At 44.6% G+C, this 26,910-nt stretch overlaps 1 protein-coding gene across 2 annotated transcripts in view; it reads left to right on the top strand.

Annotated features, from left to right (window-relative positions):
- The window catches only part of ADGRD1 (adhesion G protein-coupled receptor D1), a 634,610-nt gene extending 608,080 nt beyond the window's left edge, over nt 1-26,530 (top strand). For both annotated transcript variants that reach the window (XM_069215354.1, XM_069215353.1), the window contains 4 exons: nt 1,770-1,896; nt 9,887-9,928; nt 12,327-12,419; nt 23,442-26,530. In XM_069215354.1, the coding sequence (XP_069071455.1) occupies nt 1,770-1,896; nt 9,887-9,928; nt 12,327-12,419; nt 23,442-23,537 (358 nt within the window). In that variant the 3' untranslated portion in view covers nt 23,538-26,530. The remainder of the gene's footprint in view (nt 1-1,769; nt 1,897-9,886; nt 9,929-12,326; nt 12,420-23,441) is intronic.
- The last annotated feature ends 380 nt before the right edge of the window (nt 26,531-26,910 follow it).

The raw sequence follows: 26,910 nt of genomic DNA, 5'->3' as shown, positions 1-26,910 counted from the left end.
TAGATTTCATAACAACAAGAAGCAGAAACACTGAGTAGTTGATCTGGTGTAAATTGTTCACATGTGGCCATCTAAATATTGTTTCTGGTCTTTACACCTTTGAAGATGGATATTATCACATATCTGTTCACCGATGAAAGTTGTCTGCTTTGTGGTCATATATAGAGCTTTTCAATTTGCAGGACCACCATTCATGGTCATGTCTGCTCTTAGAGTACTCGCCAACGTAATAGCAGCTCATCTGCACCGAAAACAAGTCACGGACTTTCTGTTCCTGACTATTGGTTGAAAACAGGAAACAGTTACGGTTGTGGGATATAGGGATCATATACATATTGTCAGCTGCTAACCAAAGCCTTGTTAAGGACATGACCGATAGTGTCATTTCTGTTACCTCTCTCAGTGAAGAAAGGTCATCAAAGCATAGCCTCTCAAACTTCCAGCAGGAGGTTTGAGCATTTCTAAGTCTGGATGGGGAACGCACCTTTCCTGTTGGGACAGAAGATCCAAACTTCAAGGAATGTTTTCATGATGGATCCAGGCTTGGATCTCCCCAGCGTGTAAACCAAGTCAGCCTACACCTCTCTTGGACTGGCAGTGCTGACGCGGCCCTGCTGAATGACCCTGGGGAGAACAGAAAGGAGCAAAAAGGCATAATGAAGGGAGAATGGTAATCCTGGCCAAGTGTGGCTCGCAGAGAGTCCACTAATACAACTCCAGAAATCAGTAAATTGCACAGGTTAAGTTTGAGCTGGTGGGGTATGGTCAACTCTTGGAGCTTCTGAGTTGACAAACATGTCCTCTCAGTCTGTAAGATCGAGTCCTCTCTTGTTGTTCGTTGGCTTCATCATGAGCAAAAGCTTCTAGGCTCACATTGCCTACTTCTGCCCACCTCTGCCCTTGTCTACCTACTTCTGCCCACTTCTGCCTACTTCTGCCCACGTGTGCCCACTTCTGCATATGTCTGCCTACTTCTGCATATGTCTGCCTACTTCTGCCTACGCCTGCCCTTGTCTGCCTACTTCTTCCTACTTCTGCCCACGTCTGCCCATGTCTGCCTACCTCTTCCCACGTCTGCCCACTTCTGCATATGTCTGCCTACTTCTGCCTACGCCTGCCCATGTCTGCATACTTCTGCCCATGTCTGCCTACTTCTGCTCACCTGTGCCTACTTCTGCCCACATCCGCCTACTTCTGCCCACGTCTGTGCATGTCTGCCTACTTTTGCCCACATCTGCCTATTTCTGCCCACGTCTGCTCTACTTCTGCTCACTTCTGCCTAGGAATGTGCTGTCACTCAGGTGTATGTTTTCGTGCTCCAGACCCATTGCTAGAGAATTGCATTTGAAGGATTATTGGAGCCCGTATCTTTTTGAAGACAATGCATATTATAATATGATCTCGATAAAATACAAAAACTGTGCTAATTTTTTTTTAAATTGTGTTTATCCTTACACTTTCTTCTTAAAACTCACATTAGTTTTAATACCCAAAGCATGCCCATACAGATCATATTTTGTTTCTCAAGCCCACCTTCTTTCTAAAGTTAACATTTTAGCTTGAAAGATATCTTCTGTTTGTTCCGAATATTTGGTGTCAATCTTGTGCCTGTTCAAAGCTTTTTAAATCTTATTTTTACCTTTGTGTTCAGTTTTTCCTTTTAGGACACGTCATCTCGTACTATCCTTTTATTCTCGTCTCTGTAATGCTTACATCTGGTTTCTCCCTATTTGTATTCCTCACACCCTCTCTGCTTTGGCCTCCCCCAGGTTGACTGCGAAGGCTGTGGCGGTTCTGCTTCCAATTCTGGGCAGTTCCTGGGTCTTTGGGGTGCTGGCTGTCAATGAGCGGACCATCGTCTTCCAGTACATGTTCGCCATTTTTAACTCCTTGCAGGTGAGTCCACGTCCTGAGTGTCAAGAGGTACTGTGCCCTGATGCCCTGAGGGTTTGAGCAATGTGCCATGCACTATTCACTAGTGGCCAGGTCCTGGTGCCATGAAGCCCATCAAAGGAGCAGAAGAAACCACATTGCTTTGCAGACAAGGGCTGAGTAAAACTATTGTTTCTGGTTCACTACAGCTTAGATGATATTGGAGCAAACAATGCCTCAGTGATAGTGTATCACTGCATGGAGAATGTGTGAGTGAAGGCACCAGGCACTGCACACCGAGGGGCTTGGTGATATTCCTGCATTCTGGGCACCCATCACAGTGGAGAAACGTCCTAAACAACGTGTTGAAAACAATGCGGATGTTTCCTACACAAGCGGAACAACGCTTGCTGGAACAACGCATGCCTTTTTCTCTGCCTTAACCACGCATGTGCGAAACTACTCATATACGTAGGCAGAGAAAAAGGCAGGGAGCTCGGGAGAGGACTCGCTGAGGTAAAAGGGGCTGGGGCAGGGCTGGGGGGTAATTTTTAGGGTGGTTTAAGGGCTTATCGGGCTTTTTTTTTTCTAAGGGTGGGGAGACTTGGGGAAGTTTCCTTTTAGGGCATAGGGTGGGGGCGGGGTAGTTCATTTTTTAGGGTCCGGGGAAGGTTTAAGGAAGGTCTGGAGGAGAGGAGGAAAGATCGGAAGAGGACACAGTGAGGTAAGTGGGGTTGGATTTAGTTTTTTTGTTTACAGGGTAGTTTATTTTTTAGGGGTGTGGGGTTGAGGTCATTTTTCTTTTTTAAGGCTTAGGGTGGGTGGGGGTTGGGGTAGTTTACTTATTAGGGGTGGGGGAAGGTTTTAGGGCTCAGGGCGGGGGGGTGTCTGGGTAGTTTAGTTTTTAGGGGCAGGGGTGTGGGTGTCAGGGTAGTTTTATTTTGGGCTTAGGGTGGTTGGGGGTCGGGGTAGTTTAGGGGTGAGGGTAGTTTTGGGCCTCAGGGCAGGTGGGGGGTTGTAAGACAGAACCACGCATGCCGTTTCCACATATACGTTTACTAAGTATGCTTTTACAACAAAATTAATTGCAAAGGCATGCATGGTAAAGGCATGTGTGGAAAGGATGCTGTTGTGGGTCTGACCGCGTTGTTAAGGCTTTTGCTGTTCTGGTATGCGTGGTTCTGTCATACAACCATCACAGTGACATGCACTGGGCCACTAGTAGTCCAACCAAAGCCCCATGTCCTAACCACCGAGGGCTAAATAACCGTGCTTCACTCGGCACATTCAGACTCAGTGTTTGTATAATGCACTGCACAGTGATAGACGTGATGCTCAGACCATGCACTGAACACTCAGGAGGTCTAGGCCACTGTCATACTCATTCATGCAATTGATGATAGCGCAATGCACTGAGGGGGAGATTTATCAACACTTTGCAAAGGGTTTGCATCACTTAAGCACAAAATGTTGCATTAGGAAGAACTTCCCTATGCAAATCATGATTTGTGTTTTAAAATTGTCTAAATTAACGCAAAGTTATGCGCCACTTTGCATCAAGTGGGTGCTCCATGGCTGGCGCTTGGCCATTTCTTTGCAACCAACCATGGGTTTTGATGCAAGCCCCTATTTAATGACATTGGTAGATAGGAAATTGCTTCAAAAATGGGCACCTTCTTGAGGCAAGCATAAAGTTTGAGCACACATGCAAAGTTGGAAAAGTATTAACTCACAGTTTGTACAGGAAGGGTCCCTTCCAAGTTACAAAACCTATGCTTGACAGAACGCACACAACTGTGCACTGTGCTGCAATGGTGTCTGCATTGTCACGTGGCAGCCACTAGTGCTCCAGCACATGGGAAGAGAGAGGAAACAGTGTCATATCGTGGTAGATTTGGCACCATTTTTGTCTTTCACATTGGCACAATGGGGCATCTTTTGTTGCTGCACTGCGTTAGTGGTAAGCCTGACCTTGAATATTCATTGGCATGGTGCACATCTACAAGCAGAACTACAAGGGCACGAGTGCACCAGCTGACCCATGGGCACCCTCTCTCTCACACACACGTGTATGAGGTTTGTTTTTTGCCCATTAAATTTACAGCATTCCTGGTTTTTGCTATTGCTGCAGTTTGTAACGGTTTTCCTTACCATACCAAGATCATTTTCATGCTAATCAAACAAACCCAAGCCAAACTCGATCCACAGACCATGAGATGCGCTAATTACATATTTTTGTTGTTATTCAATGCAGGTAAGCGCATGAAGAATTATTCTCTGCATGTTTAGTGAATGTCCATCTTTTCTGTGTAGAATGACATTTGAAGGAGAAGAACAAATGCGCCTGTTAGAATATGTAAATTTAACTTATATGTAAAAATGGCTTACAAGAAGTTCACAAAATGTGAACTTGCTCTCAATTGTGTTTTTACCAATTCCTACCTTTGCATGGGGCCTTTTGGTGTTCTGCTCACAGATAACAACATCAAGATTAATCAACATGCCAATGATACACTACTCTTCTTGAAAGTCTGCTCTCCTTTAGACATTGAGGGCCAGATGTAGTAAGCCGTTTGCATGTCGCAAACTGCAAAAATCGCAGTTTGCGGCATGCAAACGGCCGAACGCGATGCACATTCACAAATTGCGAGTCGGTACCGACTCGCAATTTGTGAATGCGACTCGCAAATAGGAAGGGGTGTTCCCTTCCTATTTGCGATTTGCACCGCAATTCAGAGTTGCTTTGTGACCGCGAATGCGGTCGCAAAGCAACTCGCACTTACCACCAGTGTCACACTGGTGGTAACTCATTCGCAAAAGAGAAGGGGTCCGTTTGTGAATGTCGAAAAAAATATTTTTTCAGAGCAGGCAGTGGTCCTGAAAAAAACGAAACCAAATGGTTTCGGTATTTGCTTTCATTTTGCAACTCGTTTTCCTTTAAGGAAAACGGGCTGCAAAATGAAAAAAAAAAAATGCTTTATTTAAAAAGCAGTCACAGACATGGTGGTCTGCTGACTACAGCAGGCCACCATCCCTGTGAGTGCAGGGACTCGCTATGGGGTCGCAAAATGCGACCCACCTCATGAATATTGATGAGGTGGGTCTTTGCAACCCCATAGCGAGTCGCAGAAGGTGTCTGAGACACCATTCTGCATCTGATTTTGCGACTTGCAAATTGCGAGTCGCTGGGACTCACAATTTGCAAGTTGCAAAATCGTTTTTTGCTACATCTGGCCCTGAATGCCTCAGACACTTCCATGCACATCATCAGGCTTGGATGTCCAGCGCCTACATAAAAAACCCACAAAGACAGGATTCCTTTAATGTGCCAAGAACCACTAACAAGATACAGTACCAACAAGAACGTTAGCGGCTTCAACCCCCAACTCTCACCTTTGTACAACTTTCACAACTTTGTACCAGTCCTGTCTTCTAAAGAAAGTCAAACTGTTTCTTCCAGAAAGAGACTTCAGAACTGCTGTCGAAGCCCTTGTACTCCTGGATGTGGATGGTGGTAATGCCCTGCTCCATGGCCTCTGAGACTCCACACTAGTACCCAGTAGGGGCACCCTACACACGGCACCACTTCTCTTCCAGGACCTGAAGAAATATATTCACATCACCCCCATCCTGAAGAAATTCCATTATGTCCCCTTACCGGTCCACACCATCTTCAAAATCAGCAGCATCATTTACAAAGCTATTAAGACCAGCACTCCTGCTTATCATGCAGACAATCTCTGCCTCTGGTGGTTCTAGGCACACCCGCAGCCAGGCACCATCAGACTGCAGACTGAGAAGTGTAAAAAAACAAGCAAAAAACAAGACAATTCAGCAGCCCTTTTCTATCTATGCATCTGGGACCTGGAACAACGTCCCTGTATCCATCCAGTCTGCCCCAAACATGCTCTAGTTTAAGAAAAAGTTGAATATCCACCTCTTTAAAAAACACTACTTCACAATGCATTAACCTTTCACAATTCAGCTTTCTCTCTTATTTCTCATTGACTTTAATCTTAACTTTGACCATGTACAGTCCTCCGCTGCCTTTTGGTCCAATACATACTATAGAAATACTATACACATACATAGTTACCCCATGCTAGTCTAATATCAGGCATAGAGAAATCCTACAACAGAAGCTGGGTTCCCTATGCATTCCATGGCTGGGATGCCTTGGAACGGCAGGACAAACTCACGAAATGGAAAACATGAGTATTAAAAACCTTTTTTCTGACTCTGTTCCACTTTGATAACATTTGGAGATTTAAGCCCTGACTTAGATCTTGGTGGTGTTAACTGCCAATTCGCTCTGGCAGTGTACCCGAAATCACTATCAAGTTGAACGTGTTCCACCTGCTGGTTTTAGATGTATTGCGTCTGATCCGAAGACTGCCACAATGGAATGCTCTTCATAGCGGCCAGGCTGGCGGGTTCCCGCCGACCATATTTAGATGTAAAAGTCTCGCAGGCAGGTACGGCTGGTGAATTGTTGACAGAGGGAGGCTGCCACTGGACTCGATGGACATCGGACAATGGCAGTGGCTATGGAATAGAGGTACATTTCTCTCACACACACACACTATACCTTAGCCATATGTGTCCACCTGCAGAGCACAACACACCATATACACACCATTATCCCTTCCTATTCCAACACCACACCACACCTACATGCCAAAAGCACACATTGCCGTACATCCATGACACAATACACACACCATGGACTCTGCACCCAAACACAACACAACCACAAACACCAATACAACTACAGACTCATCTACACAATCACACATATGCACAACTACACAAATCACAATGACTACCAGACACAACACTCACTGGAATGGTGCACTCATCAACACAACACCGAACCACACATACACAACATCAGACCCATATGCAAGTGGTACACATACTGACACAAAGACATCATCCACTCCAGCTCCAATTACCTCAACCAGCCAATCGAACCGCATTCATATATTGACTTACATACACTACATGAAGCACAACATCACAGGTACAGGCACCCATGCAATGTGCACACATGAACACAGTTGACAAGTATGATTGCACCCTCATTGTGGTGCCAGCATTCATTTGGAAATGAATACTGACATCAAAATGACAGGTGTGTATGTGTGCAACATGTGTCTTGTAGCAGTGTGTCCCCATCCATGTCTGACCCAAATGTGTTCCTGACATATGCATGTCACAGTAATAAAAAAAAAGTATATTGTGACATGTATGACTGCAGTTGTCCCAAGCATATATGCGGTGCCCGCACAACGTACACAGGCAAGGTGGGTTGCCTCCTTTCAAGTCCGGCAGTGGGGGGGTGGGGTGGGACAGGAAGGAGTGTGTGCTTTCTCAGTGGTCGAGTGGCAGCAGCGATGGAAGTTCTTGTCCAGTCCAGTCCAGTTAAAAATGGAAGTGGAATCAGGGAAAAAATGTACGTTTTGACTTAATTTCCCCCCAATCTGCCAACTTGGGTGTGGAGTTCAGAACACCACGGTTGGCTTGGCGGTGAGGCACATCCAAATCTGCACAGCGGTAAAGGTTGCTGGAGTCCTGCCGCCAGCCACTAATTCCTATGGCGCTGTTGACGCGGGTGACGTTTCTTTACTGAGACGGCAGGACTAATACGGGCTTTCGCCTATGGGACTGCCAACATCTAAATCTGGTGGGCGGACCGCCAATGTGGTGGACAGGTTTTCAGTCAGAAAACCAACGGCGGGACCTGTTACCACCAAGATGTAAATCAGACCCTTAGTCTTGTCAAGGGCAGTGGTACATTTCTTTCCAGGGTGTGGATGGGAGCACTTCTAAAATTGATACGGGTATAGTGAAAGGAGTCCTCATGGAGGGAAGAAAATCATTATATCAAAAATCATAATTGTACAGATACAATAGCATCACTCCTTACAACTGTTGTAAGTTATGTAACATTACTGATGAAAAACCTATTTTCATGGATGTAGTAAGGAATTCTCTGAACTTTATGAGGACTATTTTTAAAAAAGTTTGTGAATGTTTATTTCTAGAAGTCTGCAACAGTTAATGGACATTATCTAATAGAGGCTTCTAGTTGCAGATTTCTTACCTTAGAATTTCCCCAAGGTGGCAGACTGGATCCGGAGATTTTTCTTCAAGCAATACACTTGCGCGTCAGCAGGTGGTGTTGGTCAACTCCACGGGCGTGCCGGTCAACTCCGCGGGCATCGTTGGCATGGTGGTCGCTGTTATGATGTCGGGAGTATTATATAGACACCACCCTCGTGCAGTGACGTCAGTTCTTTTCTTTCCGCGCCACGCACTGATCCGGAGAAGAGCTGCCCTGGCTATTTTTTGGCTGAATTTAACCGTTTAGTCAAGTTTTTTTGTGAAACTGTCTTTCTGGTTGCTATCACCTCTGCTCGTAGGGTGAGTGAGCTTCAGGCCCTTTCCTCAAAACCTCCATACTTATCTGTGCACCCTGACAAAGTAGTGTTGTGCACTAGGGCTTCCTTCCTTCCTAAGGTGGTTACACCCTTTCATGTAGGCCAGTCCATCACTCTGCCTACTTTCTATGCAACCCCACATCTTTTCCATTAGGAGGAGAGACTCCACCATCTGGACCCAAAAAGAGCATTGGCGTTCTACCTCAATCGTACTAAGGATTTCCAGGTGGACGATCAACTCTTCATTGGAAATGTGGGTGCGAAAAAAGGGAAGACGGTGCAAAAGCGTACCATCTCTTGATGGGTGCTTCTTTGCATCAAAATGTGCTACGCCTTGGCCAAGAAGAAACCCCCTGAGGGCTTGCGTGCTCATTTTACCAGAGCTCCTTCCACTGCGTTAGCATGCGAAGTTCCTGTCCTGGATATCTGCCAGGAAGCTACGTGGACGTCCCTGCACACGTTTGCTAAGCACTACTGCCTGGACAGTCAGGTCCGTCTGGATGGCTATTTTGGTCGTTCGGTCCTGCAGGACTTCCTAGTATGATCTTGGTTCACAGCCCACCACTGAGGATGGCATTGCTTGGGTATCTATTCAAAGGCAAGGAATCTGCAACTAGAAGTCTCTCTCAGATGTACAAGTTACTTACCTTCGGTAATGAAATATCTGGTAGAGACATATTCTAGTTGCAGATTCCTTACCGCCCACTGATTTCTAGGGACAGGAATTCCCCCTTTCAGGTCCTTAGCACTGGCGCACCAATCTCAGTGTTGTTAGCGGCTCTGCGCTTTGGTGTGGAAAGTCGTTACAGAGTCGTGTGGAATTTGGAGCTCTCCAAATTCCAGTGCTAGAAATCTCCTTAAACAATGGAGCAATTAATTATTTTAAACTAATTACCTGTAAGTCCTAGCAAAAGTTAGAGCATGGGAAATTATTATTGCCCTCACCACACCACAATAATGGCTTGGGCCTATTTTACGGGTTCATGATCATTAAAAACCGGTATAGATGCTAGCAGTGGGCTATACTCTTGAAGGTGCTATGGTTAAATGAAGTTTCTCCTATAAATGCAGAGGAAAGAAAATAAGCATTGGTTGATTTCTGTGACGGAAAAGGATGTCTATAGCCTGGAACTGAAAGCATAGGTTTTATAAAGCCTAAGATTACAATTGTGCAATCCAGAGCAGATGAACTATTTCCCATTCTAGTCCAACTTTGAAGGATCATAAGGCCTTATGTAGAGTTTGGCGATTGAAGGACATCTGCCAAAAATTGGCGGATGTCCCGTCTGCTCTATATAGAGTGCATGGAGGCCCAGTATACTCTAAATAGGGCAGACAGACCAACGTCCACTTTTTTGGGCAGGTCTCCACATTTGCCAAACTCTAATTAAGATAGTTTTTGGATTTGGTTATTGAATGAATTAATAAATTAAGCTGATTTCCATTTTGCTTATTATAAATATGTCAAAACATTTGTAATTTTATGTTATTTCCTTCATCCTTTAATGAATCTTTTCTTGCTAAGATTGTTCAGTGATATTATGTTTACTTGGCTGGTTCTTTTCTTTCAGGGATTCTTCATCTTCCTCTTTCATTGTCTTTTGAATTCAGAGGTAGGTTTTGCTGCTGAAACGTGGCATTTTCAATGGGAAATAATTGCTCTAAAAGTCAAATAAAATGTTGACATTTAAATCATCCCCGGAGACCGGTTAGTCTCTATTAGCCTTCAACTACTTTACAGCTCTTACAAGTTAACTCACTTCCTTCTCTCCACACATACTTTCTTAGACCACTCCCTCTACACTTGGTCACACCCCGTTGCATTAGGCTACCGCCCTGTCTGCTCGATTACTCCCTCTCCCACCCGACCATATCTTCTTTACAGACCACGCCCAATGTCTATTAGACTGATTGTCCTGCACCAGAACTCATTTTCTTCATTTGGCCCCATCTCATTTTTCAGACTAACCCTTATTCACTAAACCACATTTCCTACAAAAGACCATTCTTTCTTCTACTGAACCACAGATTATTTTCTAAACTACACATGTAATCCAGTAGAGGACAAATCTGTTCTACTACATCATACCTACTCTACTAGAACATGCCTCCACCTGACCACACCTCCACTAAACTACACCTGCTCTACTAGATCTCACCACCTGCACTGGATCACATCTTCTTCACTAGACAACACCTACTGCCCTGGACCACGCCTCCTGCACTAGATAACTCCTCCTTTACTACCCCACACCTCCACTAAATCACATCTCTTGCAATAGACCACATCCCCTCCACTAGACAACACTCCTCACTAGATCACACCCCCTCTAATTGACCATGCCTCCACCTGACCACACCACCTCCACTAGACAACACCTGCAGCACTAATACACACCTCCTACACCATAGAACTTCTCTGCTACCAGACATCACCTGCAGTAGACCACGCCTCCTGCACTCCACAACTCCTCTACTAGACCACAGTTCCACTAGATCACACTTCCTGCATTAGACAACACCTCACACTTTCAGCATAAGATCATATCTCCTCTGCTAGACAACACTTGCTCCAGGAGATCATGCCTCATCTACTAGGCCATAACTCATCCACTAAACCATACTTCCTGCACTAGACTACTCCTCTGCCACTCCTTCTCCTCTAGATAACACCTGCACCACTGACTCACACTTTCCCCACTGCAACACAATTCCTTCACTGGAATGGCTCTCGTTTACTGGACCAATTATTCATACTAGACCAGTGGTTCTTAACCTCTTGAGTTATGTGGACCCCTACTTAGTCATTACTGGTACCCGGGGACTTCCACTGAATCCATTTGGTATCCAGGGATCCCTCCTTAGTGTTTACTGGAAGCCGAGGACCCTACTGCCTGAGTATTTTCATTTATTGAACAACAAAAAACTAGACAAAAAACATAGAAACAAGCATTGTTTGATTTGAATGGAAAGGTTTGAGCTTTTTTAAATTCAATTGAAGCCACTCATAATCTATATTATATCCTATTTGATCCACTTGCTTTGCTCCCATAAATCATTCTAAGGATACTAACTTAATTTTTAGCCTCCAATTACAAATGCCTCTAAATTTACAAAATGTTTTACATTTTGCCTCTTTATTTATAAACACTTTATTAATCTATTATTATTATTTAACTCTCTAAGCAGTCACAGACCCCCAAGTAGGTTCCGGAAACCCCTAGGCTTACCTGGACTACAGGTTAAGAACCACTGTACTATTCCTCATCCGAAACCTATCAGACCTTTACTAGACCAAACCACCTGCAGTAGGCCACACCTGCTCGTCCAGACAGCATCTCCTCCCCAGATCACACCATATCCTGCAGTAGACCACAGAACATCTGTTAGATCAAACTTCCTTTTCTAAACCACACCTCCTCCTCTAGAACACACGTGCATGACTAGACCATAATGTGTCAAATAGATATCACCTGCTGCACTAGATCACATGTCCTCCACTAGTGGGCCACAACTCATTCACTGGGCCATTTCTGTAGAATATTCCTTTGGCCAACTGCACCTCTACCTCACCTAAAGTCTTCAAATGCACCGCAGATCCTCCACTTGACAGGATCACACCTCTCCACTATGCTAACCCCCTTCAATTAGACCCAGCACCCTGCAAAATGTCACTTCCTTCACTGAACACTATCTCTTACTTGACTGCACCTTTTTCACTTAGATCCCACCAAAAGATGAGGCCCCACCTTCCTCACAATGGATCATGAACAAATACTTTCGCTACTAGGTCACATCCTCTCCAATCAGCTCTGCCCCTTGATTAGACCTGAGCACTTCCAGTTGAGGTCTCTTCCAGTAGCCCACACCCTCATCCTGTAAGCCACCCTGCCTTCAACATGAATACACCTGCCCTGATAGACCACCTCTCCCACCCTGTCAATCATGGCACAACTATAATCTGCCAATACGGACAAAGGTTGACAGGCCTCATTGTGTTCTCCTCTACAGGTGAGAGCAGCATTCAAGCATAAGACCAAGGTCTGGTCTCTCACCAGCAGTTCCATCCGCAACATCAACGTGAAACCATTCAACTCTGATGTGGTAGGTGCAACATTCACCCAACTCTTGTTGAGATGCTAAGGGTGAGGGTAATCAGGGGTCTCCAACGAGTAGCTCTCCTGTGTGTAGCACAGCCTACAAAAACTGAAATGTTTATTTTTTAAAACAAACAGGTAAAATTGTATGATGTGGTAGGTATTAAAATTCTAATACAAGTCGTAGCTCTAGATAATTTTCACCAACATAAGTAGCTTTTACTAGATGTATGGACAGAAAATAATGATGTAGCTTCATCTCAGAGTTTAAAGGACCTATGATTGTGTAGTTTTGCTGATGAATTGTTAAGGCCTGGAGGCACTAGAGAATGAAATGAACGCAGCTAGTCTGTATGTCAGTGTGTCCCAGGAATAACAGCAAATGTGTCTGAACAATGTTTGTCACCAGGAAAATGAAGAGGGTGATGGGAGCAGCTCAAGAATTTTCAAGACTTAACCAGGAGTCACGGGTGTGATACTGTTTGCCAAATTCAACTGATACTTCTTTTGAAGGAATCAGTCATTGTTTTTTACTTTTAACTCTGTGTGCTCTTCTACACTCCTTCCAACACGTAAGTGAATGTGTAATATTAAAATGCTGAATGTTATTTCTTCAGTTTCAGAAGTTACACAAAAAATAAGGGATCTGATTATCCAAGATATTGTGGGACTTTACAAATCCCTTTGTTAGCACCTAGACAATTGAAACACAACTTTACATGTTCATATAATTTTCAAGATTTCCAACAAATGCACCAAAAATATTAATCTGATCTGAGCACTACTGTCGCAGTTTTTGCGACCAACGACAATAAAGTCATTCTTTGTCCTCCAGTTACTCCAGGTGGACAACATCTCATTCTCTAGTGATGGGTATATGTCATCACTGCAACCAACCTAGGCATCATGGCGTCTTCCTGTTTACATTGGATGCCATCTTAGCATCGTTCTCCTTGAGTCCAAGGGACAGTTGTAGCAAAGGGTTTTACCCATTTTGTGTCTATGGGAAAATGTGTTCGTACATATGGCCCCAAATGTTTTAAAACAGAATGTCCACCGAGCTTCACTCTGTTCTAATCTTCTTTGCAGATCACCTCAAAGTAGTGGTCATGTTATCAGCTCACATGGTTAACACTTTAATTGTGATACATAATGCTGTTTTTTTATATGTATTCTTCCTTCTTTATATTTTCCTCTCTGGTCGGATGAATGATGATCTGGGAGCACAACTTGGTGTTTTGAAACATGAATCTTTTATAGATTCACACTCTGTAGAAACTCTACAACCTTGTGTATATAACTTACATGTTTCTTAAGTTACTGTTTTGGGGTGTTGACCATGAGTGGGGGTGTCAAACCAGATCCCTTTGTCATCCACAACCCCAAACGCCTTGCACCGCAGACACTTTCTTTTTCAGCCAACAGGTTTGGGCTGAATGAATATTACTCCAGGACATTAGTGATAAAGTTTGGGAGCCGCAGATGCAGGATGAATCTGGCAGCTATTTCAAAGGTGCAACAAATTATGGATTAGAAACTATAAGAAGAGAGTAAACGAACTGAAAGCAGCGCTCTGAGCAGATGTTGAACCTTACATATACGTGTGATTGTTCAGAATGTGTTCAGCCCGCTGATGAACCGGAGCATTGATCAGAAAAGCATGGTTTGCCTGCCCCGAGGGGGGTTCAGAGATACAGCGAAAAGCAGAAAAGGGTCATCAATCTAGAAATATAGGGTGGGGGAGCTCTTGGTAGATGCCCCAAAGGGAGCTGAAACACACTTGCACGTCCATGTGTAAGACATAAATGCACCCCTGTGTACACACACACCGCCAAGTCATGGCTAAATCACCGTGCCAGAAATGTTTGTCTGGCAAAAACTAGAAAACTTAGCACAGCGTAATATCGATAACATTTAAAATATTGAAGAACACAAATTTATATCGTAGAAAGAAAACATATTTGGGGCAGCACAATTGATGTATAAATCAAGCGTTATGTGAGCTCTACTGGCACCAAATATACCCCCAACAGCAAACTCCAATAAAGCAGATAATTGGTATTCATTTTACCTGAAACACCGGCATGACCTGAGCGATAGCTCTGCTATCTGTACACTTTACCTGCAAGATCCGTGTGGCCTGAGCGAAAGCTCTGCTTCTTTACACCCTGCCTGTGAGACCTCTGTGATCTCAGTGATACCTCTGCACTCTTTACACCCTGCCTGTGAGACCTCTGTGATCTCAGTGATAGCTCTGCTGTCTTTACACCCAGCCTGTGAGGCCTCTGTGACCTGAGCGATAGCGCTGCTCCCCTTACACCCTGCCTGTGAGACCTCTGTTACCTCAGTGATACCGCTGCACTCTTTACAACCTGCCTGTGAGACCTCTGTGATCTCAGTGATACCTCTGCTGTCTTTACACCCTGCCTGTGAGACCTCTGTGAACTCAGTGATAGCTCTCCCGTCTTTACACCCTGCCTGTGAGACTTCTGTGATCTCAGTGATAGCTCTGCTGTCTTTACACCCTGCCTGTGAGACCTCTGTGATCTCAGTGATAGCTCTGCTGTCTTTACACCCTGCCTGTGAGACCTCTGTGATCTCAGTGATAGCTCTGCTGTCTTTACACCCTGCCTGTGAGACCTCAGTGATAGCTCTGCGCTCTTTACACCCTGCCTGTGAGACCTCTGTGATCTCAGTGATAGCTCTGCTGTCTTTACACCCAGCCTGTGAGGCCTCTGTGACCTGAGCAATAGCGCTGCTCCCCTTACACCCTGCCTGTGAGACCTCTGTTACCTCAGTGATACCTCTGCACTCTTTACAACCTGCCAGTGAGACCTCTGTGATCTCAGTGATAGCTCTGCTGTCTTTACACCTAGCCTGTGAGGCCTCTGTGACCTGAGCGATAGCGCTGCTCCCCTTACACCCTGCCTGTGAGACCTCTGTTACCTCAGTGATACCTCTGCACTCTTTACAACCTGCCTGTGAGACCTCTGTGATCTCAGTGATATCTCTGCTGTCTTTATACCCTGCATGTGAGATCTCTGTGATCTCAGTGATAGCTCTGCTGTCTTTACACCTTGCTTGTGAGACCTCTGTGAACTCAGTGATAGCTCTCCCGTCTTTACACCCTGCCTGGGAGACCTCTGTGATCTCAGTGATAGCTCTGCTGTCTTTACACCTTGCTTGTGAGACCACTGTGAACTCAGTGATAGCTCTCCCGTCTTTACACCCTGCCTGTGAGACCTCTGTGATCAGTGATAGCTCTGCAATCTTTACACCCTGCCTGTGAGACCTCTGTGAACTCAGTGATAGCTCTGCTATCTTTACACCCTGCCTGTGAGACTTCTGTGATCTCAGTGATATCTCTGCGCTCTTTACACCCTGCCTGTGAGACCTCTGTGAACTCAGTGATAGCTCTGCGCTCTTTACACCCTGCCTGTGAGACATCTGTGATCAGTGATCGCTCTGCTGCCTTTACACCCTGCCTGTGAGACCTCTGTGATCTCAGTGATACCTCTGCAATCTTTACACCCTGCCTGTGAGACCTCTGTGAACTCAGTGATAGCTCTGCTATCTTTACACCCTGCCTGTGAGACCTCTGTGATCAGTGATAGCTCTGCAATCTTTACACCCTGCCTGTGAGACATCTGTGATCAGTGATAGCTCTGCAATCTTTACACCCTGCCTGTGAGACCTCTGTGAACTCAGTGATAGCTCTGCTATCTTTACACCCTGCCTGTGAGACTTCTGTGATCTCAGTGATATCTCTGCGCTCTTTACACCCTGCCTGTGAGACATCTGTGATAGCTCTACGCTCTTTACCCCCGCCTGTGAGACCTCTGTGACCTTAGCGTAAGCTCTGTGCTCTTTAGTCCCTGCCTGTGAGACCTCTGTGAACTCAGTGATAGCTCTGCTGTCTTTACATCCTGCCTGTGAGAACTCTGTGCACTGAGCGATAGCTCTCCACTCTTTACATCCTGCCTGTGAGACCTCTGTGCTCTGAGCGATAGTTCTGCGCTCTTTACCCCCGCCTGTGAGACCTCAGTGCTCTGAGTGATAGTTCTGCGCTCTTTATGCCCTGCCTATGAGACCTCTGTGTTCTGAGCGATAACTCTGCGCTCTTTACACCCTGCCTGTGAGACCTCTGTGACCCAAGTGATAGCTCTGCGCTCTTTACCCCCGCCTGTGAGACCTCTGTGGCCTCAGTGATAGCTCTACTCTCTTTAAACCCTGCCTGTGCGACCTCTGTGACCTGAGCGATAGCTTTGCCCGCCTTGCACCCTGCCTGTGAGACCTCTGTGACCTCAGCGGTAGCTCTGCTCTGTTTACATCCTGGCTGTGAGACCTCTCCGACCTCAGCAATAGCTCTGTGCTCTTTATACGCTGCCTGTGAGGCCTCTGTGACCCAGGAGATAGCTCTTTGCTCTTTACACCCTGCCTGTGAGACCTCTGTGACCTGAGAGATAGCTCTGTGCTCTTTACACCCTGCCTGTGAGACCTCTGTGCACTGAGAGATAGCTCTGTGCTCTTTACACCCTTCCTGTGGAACCTCTGTGACCTGAGAGATAGCTCTGTGCTCTTTACCCCCTGCCTGTGAGACCTCTGTGACCTCAGCGATAGCTCTGCGCTCTTTACACCCTGCCTGTGAGACCTCTGTTACCTCAGCAATACCTCTGTGCTCTTTACACCCTGCATGTGAGACCTCTGTGGCTTCAGTAATAGCTCTGCTGTCTTTACAACCCTGCCTGTGAGACCTCTCCGACCTTAGCAAAAACTCTGTGCTCTTTAAACGCTGCCTGTGAGACCTCTGTGATCTCAGTGATAGCTCTGCTGTCTTTATACACTGCCTGTAAGACCTCCGTTACCCCAGCGATAACTCTGCACTCTTTACCCCCGCCTGTAAGACCTCTGTGATCTCAGTGATAGCTCTGCTATCTTTATACCCTGCCTGTGAGACCTCTGTGATTTCAGTGATAGTTCTGCTGTCTTTTCATCCCGCCTGTGAGACTTCTGTGATCTCTGCGATGGCTCTGCTCCCCTTAACCCTGCCTGTGAGACCTCTGTGACCTGAGAGATAGCTCTGTGCTCTTTACACCTTGCCTGTGAGACCTCTGTGACCTCAGCAATAGCTCTGTGCTTTTTACACCCTGCATGTGAGACCTCTGTGGCCTCAGTGATAGCTCTGCTGTCACTACACCCTGCCTGTGAGGCCTCTGTGACCTGAACGATAACTCTGCTCCCCTTACACCCTGCCTGTGAGACCACTGTTACCTCAGTGATAATTCTGCACTCTTTACACCTTGCCTGTGAGACCTCTGTGATCTCAGTGATAGCTCTACTCTCTTTACACCCCACCTGTGAGACCTCTGTGACCTGAGTGATAGCTTTGCTCCTCTTATACCCTGCATGTGAGACCTCTGTGACCTCAGCGATTGCTATGAGCTCTTTACACTCCCTGCCTGTGAGACCTCTGTGATCTCAGTGATACCTCTGCACTCTTTACAACCTGCCTGTGAAATCTCTGTGATCTCAGTGATAGCTCTCCTGTCTGTACACCCTGCCTGTGAGACCTCTGTAACCGCAGCGATAGCTCTGCTCCCCTTACACTCCGCCTGTGAGACCTTTGTGATCTCAGTGATAGCTCTGTGCTCTTTACACCCCACCTGTGAGACCTCTGTGATAGCTCTCCTGGCTTTACACCCCACCTGTGAGACCTCTGTGACCTGAGCGATAGCTTTGCTCCCCTTACACCCTGCCTGTGAGACCTCTGTGAGCTTCTCTTGGGCTTTCAGGACTTGTACTTTCGGGTACTCCTCATGCTATCCCACAGGTGTTTCCTCCAGTTTGTGGTGGGGTTGGAACACTGTCAATATGTGATCCTACTGTTTGCCTCACCTCAGGCCCTTGGGTAAATAAGAAGTTGATGGTGGTGGTTGCGGCCCATCTTTGCAAGTTGGGGATACATGCTTTCCCATTCCTCAACAACTGGCTGCTGGAAGCGGGCTTGCTGCAGTCAGTTGTGGACCACCTACAAACAACTGTCCCCCTTCTGTCAGAGCTGAAATCCCCTCCGCAGCCAACACACAGAATTCCCTTCAAAGGGGCCACCCTGGACACAGTGGTGTGCACAGGTTTTCCACTGCTGAGGCGAGACCAAGCTATGATGAGCAGGTTCCAGAGGACACAGTTGTGTGGCTTCTTGACCTGTTGGCCTTATGCACCCTGCTGGACCCCCGCCCCATTCATATAGGTGGACCCTGAAGTTGAACCTCTGCCATCATTTGGCCCAGCACTGGGACTGCCTCACAGATACCTATTTTTCAGAAGATGGAGAGGCCCTTCAGAGGCGGCTGTTGGGTACCAATCTGACATGCAAGAGATCGTACTGTCTACCCCAATGTTAGTTCACAGTAGTGATGGATGCATTGTCTCGGGATTGGAGGTGGTCATTTAGGAGAGGTGGAGATAAGGGCCTTTGGTCCCGGCCAGGGCAGAGGCAGTGTATTATCCTGTTTGAGCTTCGTGCTATTCAGTTGGCTCTGACCATCTTCCGTCCTTCCATCAAATGGAGGCCAGTACAGATCTTTACGAACAACACAACTGCCATGTGGTATATCAACAAACAAGGTGGTGTGGAGGTGCTGTGGCACTAGAAGGTGTCAGATCTCCAAGATTTTTTTATTGTGGCCACCCATTGGCAAGCAAACTAAATGCCAGGGCAGATGTGCTCAGCAGGTGTCATCTGGTGGGCAACGAGTGGCGTTTTCACCCAGCATTAGTTTAAGGTATCTACGTTTTTAGCCTTTCTAAATTTACCTTTCCAAATCCCACAGTTTCATGTATATATTCCCCCTGCAGCCTTTATCATGCCTCAGTGGGACTCTAATTTGGTCCTCACGCTCTAGACGTGCATGCCTTTCGGGCCTATGCACAGTTACGTCCGCGTGCTGCATGAGTGAGCTACAGTCATGTCACCAACTCAGTCCTGCAGCACTTCCTAGTATAAATCCACTCTTCAGACGCTCCACCTTTTGGGACCTTTTAGACACTTTATTTAATGAGGTTCCTAACTTTAATGTAATTTTAGTACCTGAGCCACAGCTTCCAGGGGTAAGGCCAGGGTTCCTCATTGAAATCTGCCTTTTCTGCTAGACACTGGCTCCTTGCTTAATTTGAGGCGATGGCTTCTGGCACTAGGCACCTGTACTTTGTCAACACCGGCTCTTATGACAGCCTGCCATATGGTGGCACTGTTTGACTTATTTATTTTTCTTGAAAATTAAGCACTGCACTGGCTAGATTAGTGATGCAAATGTATCCATTGCTTTCCCCTAGTTAAGCTGGTACATTACAGTCTGCTAGAAGCGGTTCCATGATGTTTTCCCTCCCAGACAAATGTGTGACTACATGTTCTTTGACAATGACCTGAAAAATATGGGAAATGGGTTGTCTGTCTTATCTCAGGTATGGTAGGAGAGGGCTAAAATCCATGTCATTGCATTTTTAATTGGACCTTCCCGTGCAATAATGTTTATCTGTCCATCTGCTGAACCTCGCCACATGCTGGAATCATGAGAATAATAATTCTCTGAAACACTTTTTATGGGTGCATCTCTCCAGGACATATTTGACGAATGTGTTTCAGTGTTTCATCACTGTCTATGGTTAGCTTAAAGTGGCACAGTCATGGATGATTGTACATTTCAGCCTGGTCTATTCAAATGGGGAAAACCAGGCCAGTGCGGGAGAATGAGCAAAGCAGTTGTTACAGGTAAATAACTGGATATTTTTGCTTTGCAGCACTAGAAATGTGGAAGCCAGTCAAATAAACTTTACATTCCAGGGCATTACCTCCACTACAAATTCACTAAGGAAGCAACTTAGACATTTCAGTTGTTCTGTATTTACCAAAGTCCTTGTTATAAAATAGATCACAAAAGTCTGAAAGTGCAAATGTGGTATCCTGATGTTTGATTGGAGGCAGAGCAGTAATAGTTTCCGGTGTTTGTGTATGAACAGGCCTGAAGTCTGCAGTTTGAGTTCATAGAAGGATGCAGAAAAACGTACCACTCTTGACAGAGGCACCTTGAGTTCATAGAAGGATCCAGAAACACAAACAGCTCTTAACTGAGGCACTTTGAATTCATGGAAGGATCCAGAAACACAAACAGCTCTTAACAGAGGCACTTTTTGTTCATAGAAGGATCCAGAAACACAAACAGCTCTTAACAGGGGCATTTTGAGTCCATGGAAGGATACAGAAACACAAACCGCTCTTAACAGAGGCACTTTTTGTTCATAGGAGGACCCAGAAACACAAACAGCTCTTAACAAAGGCACTTTGAGTTCATAGAAAGATCCAGAAACACAAAACAATCTTAAGAGAGACACTTTGAGTTCATATAATCATCCAGAAACACAAACAACTCTTAACAGAGGCACTTTGAGTTCATAGAAAGATCCAGAAACACAAACAAGTCTTAACAGAGGCACTTTGAGTATATAGAAGAATCCAGAAACACAAACGGCTCTTAACAGAGGCACTTTGAGTTCATAGAAGGATCCAGAAACTCAAACAGCTCTTAACAGAGGCACTTTGAGTTCATATAATCATCCAGAAACACAAACAACTCTTAAAAGAGGCACTTTGAGTTCATAGAAGGATCCAGAAACACAAACAAGTCTTAACAGAGGCACCTTGAGTACATAGAAGGATCCAGAAACACAAACGGCTCTTAACAGAGGCACTTTGAGTTCATAGAAGTATCCAGAAACACAAACAGCTCTTAACAGAGGCACTTTGAGTTCATAGAAGGATCCAGAAACACAAACAGCTTTTAACAGAGGCACTCTGAGTTCATATAAGGATCCAGAAACACAAACAATTCTTAACAGATGCACTTTGAGTTCATAGAAGGATCCAGAAACACAAACAGCTCTTAACAGAGGCACTTTGAGTTCATAGAAAGAGCCAGAAACACAAACCACTCTTAAGAGAGACACTTTGAGTTCATATAATCATCCAGAAACACAGGCAACTCTTAACAGTGGCACTTTGAGTTCATATAATCATCCAGAAACACAAACAGCTCTTAACAGAGGCACTTTGAGTTCATATCATCATCCATAAACACAAACAACTCTTAACTGAGGCACTTTGAGTTCATAGAAGGATCCAGAAACACAAACAAGTCTTAACAGAGGCACTTTGAGTACATAGAAGAATCCAGAAACACAAACGGCTCTTAACTTTGAGTTCATAGAAGGATCCAGAAACACAAACAAGTCTTAACAGAGGCACCTTGAGTACATAGAAGGATCCAGAAACACAAACAGCTCTTAACAAAGGCACTTTGAGTTCATAGAAAGATCCAGAAACACAAACAACTCTTAACTGAGGCATTTTGAGTTCATAGAAGGATCCAGAAACACAAACAAGTCTTAACAGAGGCACCTTGAGTACATAGAAGGATCCAGAAACACAAACAGCTCTTAACAAAGGCACTTTGAGTTCATAGAAAGATCCAGAAACACAAAACAATCTTAAGAGAGACACTTTGAGTTCATATAATCATCCAGAAACACAAACAACTCTTAACAGAGGCACTTTGAGTTCATAGAAAGATCCAGAAACACAAACAAGTCTTAACAGAGGCACTTTGAGTATATAGAAGAATCCAGAAACACAAACGGCTCTTAACAGAGGCACTTTGAGTTCATAGAAGGATCCAGAAACTCAAACAGCTCTTAACAGAGGCACTTTGAGTTCATATAATCATCCAGAAACACAAACAACTCTTAAAAGAGGCACTTTGAGTTCATAGAAGGATCCAGAAACACAAACAAGTCTTAACAGAGGCACCTTGAGTACATAGAAGGATCCAGAAACACAAACGGCTCTTAACAGAGGCACTTTGAGTTCATAGAAGTATCCAGAAACACAAACAGCTCTTAACAGAGGCACTTTGAGTTCATAGAAGGATCCAGAAACACAAACAGCTTTTAACAGAGGCACTCTGAGTTCATATAAGGATCCAGAAACACAAACAATTCTTAACAGATGCACTTTGAGTTCATAGAAGGATCCAGAAACACAAACAGCTCTTAACAGAGGCACTTTGAGTTCATAGAAAGAGCCAGAAACACAAACCACTCTTAAGAGAGACACTTTGAGTTCATATAATCATCCAGAAACACAGGCAACTCTTAACAGTGGCACTTTGAGTTCATATAATCATCCAGAAACACAAACAGCTCTTAACAGAGGCACTTTGAGTTCATATCATCATCCATAAACACAAACAACTCTTAACTGAGGCACTTTGAGTTCATAGAAGGATCCAGAAACACAAACAAGTCTTAACAGAGGCACTTTGAGTACATAGAAGAATCCAGAAACACAAACGGCTCTTAACAGAGGCACTTTGAGTTCATAGAAGGATCCAGAAACCCAAACGGCTCTTAACAGAGGCACTTTGAGTTCATAAAAGTATCCAGAAACACAAACAGCTCTTAACAGAGGCACTTTGAGTTCATAGAAGGATCCAGAAACACAAACGGCTCTTAACAGAGGCACTTTGAGTTCATAGAGGGATCCAGAAACACAAACAGCTCTTAACAGAGGCACTTTGAGTTCATAGAAGGATCCAGAAACACAAACAGCTTTTAACAGAGGCACTCTGAGTTCATATAAGGATCCAGAAACACAAACAATTCTTAACAGTGGCACTTTGAGTTCACAGAAGGATCCTGAAACACAAACAACTCTTAACAGAGGCACTTTGAGTTCATAGAAGGATCCTGAAACACAAACAACTCTTAACAGAGGCACTTTGAGTTCATAGAAGGATCAGGAAGCGCACAATCTCTAAACAGAGGAACTTTGAGTTTCCACCATTGACTGGTACAGGCCATATCTAGCTTTCAGTAGGCTTTTCAGTGATGCACATCACCTGATGAAATTGCAAATTGAAATAAGAAAAGTGAAATAAGAAGAACTAATGTCAATTTAATGTCTGTTTTTTTGTAGATGAATGGGAACAAACCAGGAGTTACCAACACCAAGATTAACACCTGGGACAAAAGTACCAATTCGGCTCACAGGATCGACTTATCAGCAGTCTGACTGCATTATGCCTCTGGCATCCCTGACAAACTGCAGCAGTGATGCCATTTGCCCTCTGGACCATTACAGTGCCAGTCAGTGCAGCACACCTCGTCGCTGCCTGCGTGAACCCCAACTTACCACGTTCCCTCCTGCGACTACTGTTGGGCTCATCGTTGGGCTCGGCCTCTTCCATTAACCCACAACTCCTGCAGAGGAGGACAAAGTCTCCATTCACCATCTGTGTCAGGGGCTGAGAATACATATTCTGGTTCCAACATGGTGGGTGGCAGCACTGCCCTTTCACACACTGAGGAGGGTTCCACCGCCTGAACCCAGCATGCATCAGCATGAAAGACCGACTTTTAAAGCACTTTATAAATTCACATCAATAACACCAAAGAGAGAAAAAATTGAATACTACCAAGGCAAATCTAGACCCAACCAAAGCCCAGCATTTCATGGTTAGTCTTTATTTAGGAAAAGATGTTCCTATATTTAGTACAGCATCAGGACCAATATTGTGAATGATGGTAAATGGACGAAACAAGATCTCAGACATATACATTTACGTGCAAGACCCTCATGCTAAGTGTGCTTCACTTGATGACTTTCAGAGCTGAGAAGAAGCAGAGATACACTCTCATATGGTACAACATATTCATCTGGTACTTACCTACTATGTATGTAGTTAACCTTCTAAGATAAGTAAGCCTGGGTCGTGAATGCCACCACCCCAGAGACAAAGAGACCGACAGATACTCCGATGACACTGAGGAGGGTGTCAGGCTCTGATGCAAAGGTTCACCGCAGTCCCCGAGTGTTGTCTGCCTGCAGCAAGTAAATAAAAAACACTGCCATATCTCTGATGCCAGACTGCATCAGGTTAATATCTCCTTCCTGGCAACAAAGGGCATTTGACACTGTGCCATTGTCGTGCACTGGAAAGGGCATCTGACACAGTGCCATTGTCATGCAGTAGAAAGGGCATCTAACATGGTGCCATTGTTATGCACTATCTCCCATCTCCGCCAGCCTTTTGCTAAAGATGACAGTTTCTTATCTGCTGTCAACAAGACTTGTTAGTGTGTCTGAATCTTACCTCTGTATGCAACGACTGTCATACCACATCGCCGCCTCTGCCGGTGGATAAGGGATGCTCAAAACCTGGCATGGCGCCTCCTTCACTCCTGCCTGAGCCCAGCTGAGGGCTCCTTTGTGATGTTTCACAAGACCTCCTGTCCCTTTAGCAAAGCCAGTCTCTGGAGTAATATGCAATGTTGTGAATTTTGTGTTACGCGAAGATCATAAATTATACCACTTTTACGCGCCATTTGCTGTAAGAATTAACAGGAAAGCGTGCCATTTGGGTTAAAAAAAAAATACCACAAATGGACGGGAACAACAGAACTTGAACTACAGGGGTTTGCAGTGGTTTTATTTAAATGAGTCTTTACGTCAAAAAATGATACAAGGTCACATTGTGCCCTGAAATATAGTACAAAATGATTTATTTGCAATTCACATAATTTTGTGCAATTTTGCTGGCATTTAGCATGGAGGAAGGGTCAGGACAGACACATGCCAGACATTGCTATTATCATGGTTCCCAATTAGGTCAGTACCACAGTATCTTGGACGAAATATCTTCCTACCAGAATATCATCACATAAGTACTGACTACCAAAACGTTGTGTAGATAATGATATATGGGTAAATATGGTTTTAGTTTACTCAGGGCCACTGGAATTATGTAGTTATGTGGTTGCAGCATATTCTGCATAATTATAACTTCACCACATTTGCCACATAATCCATCATCTATTGGTTAATCCGCAAATGTCAATGGAAAAAAAATCATTTGTAACTCAAAAGGACCAAAGTTAATATAAACACTGCGACTTTTTGCGATGTAGTGAAAAACCTTTTGCAAAGACTGACTGGTCTTCTTTCAGTTTTTGTATTGATATATTTCAATGTTAAACTGGCACTAATGAGGTAAAACCTTTTCTCGGACAGTGTTAACTTGTGTAAAAATTCCAAAATAATTAAAGATTACTATCACAAAATGTGCATCATTACACTGCATATTTTGCTGATTATTCCCACATAATTTAGTAAACCATGCTGCTTAATTTGGCCTTCCCCTGCCGCATAATTTCAGGGGCCCTGATTATGCTTCACTCCACATATGTACCTTGACGACATATATCTTGAAGATATGTAGATGTGGAGCTGAGAATAATAAATCCATACTTAAAAGTACACACTTAGCTTCAGTATAGTTTGGTTGTCGATATTATGACCACAATTTTTTTGTAGAACGATATTTCTGTCCTCAAATATTGAGACGTACAGCCCTTTCAGTGTCATAACCCTTTGGCACCTTGTTTTCAAGCACAGAAGTGGTGGAACTTTCACATTAACTTTAAAAATGTGAATATTGTTTGTGTGGTTTGGAGTTTATTTTTTATTTTTTAATCTGTTTTCTCTTGATTAATTGTTGGTAAAACAAACTGCTTGTTTGATTGTATGGCACTGCAAAAACAAATGACGTGCAAGAACTAATGCAGTGAGTAGTCTAGCCATGAAATGACACAAATAGGCCACCGTAGGCACCAGGTAAACAAATGCCCAGTAGAGGCTGCTGCAGGGCATGATTGGCCATTGACAAGCAAACGGGACACTGGGGCAAGATGGCATCTTTCACATCTGGTTGAAATATTTATTTTTGTTTTTCAATGGAGCTATGTGCTCTGCTTCTGTTGAGCATTTTAGTTTTCAACTGTGACATTGGAGAAGGATTAAGACTTCCAAAGCTGAGTTATTTACTGTGAGCATCTGCATTGTGTGTAAAAATAAAAAAAGGACACACCTATTCCTCTCATTGCATGGTCTGACTTCCAGACTATGGACGCCGCCTGCCTGCAGTGTGTGTAGGGTGATTTAATGTGAAGTGTCTATTGTACGTTGGACAAACCTGCTATTAAATGGCGCTTGGCACAGACCATGAACTGGGTGTAATTCTTTATTTATCCGGGCTGTGGCGGCAGAGAGCAGAATTTAACATGGACTCCAAGGTTTGATTCTCCTCTACTTTTAAATGACTTGTACCTTACCTACTTGAGATTACTCCCGAATTTTGCAAAGTTAGATGAGTAAACTCCGAGGGCCCAAAATATTCTAAAATGTCCCCTTTTCCTCCCTCTTTAAATAGCGGTTAATTATTTTCCTTCTGCTTGCAGTTCTAGCTTCTGGTGCCTGCACCTTTTACCTCCAAAGCTGCAATGGCTTGTGCGGCTTCGGACTCTTGGCTGTTTTACAAACTTCTCCAACGAGTAGCTTGTGAGCTACTGGTAGCTCTCCAGTTACCTGCATGTAGCTCGCCTGTGTG

The sequence above is a fragment of the Pleurodeles waltl genome, chromosome 11 (genome assembly GCF_031143425.1).
Source record: "Pleurodeles waltl isolate 20211129_DDA chromosome 11, aPleWal1.hap1.20221129, whole genome shotgun sequence".
In the NCBI taxonomy this organism is placed as follows: Eukaryota; Metazoa; Chordata; class Amphibia; order Caudata; family Salamandridae; genus Pleurodeles; species Pleurodeles waltl.
Note: the sequence above shows the minus strand (reverse complement) of the source record. Positions and strands in the feature narration are given on the sequence as shown.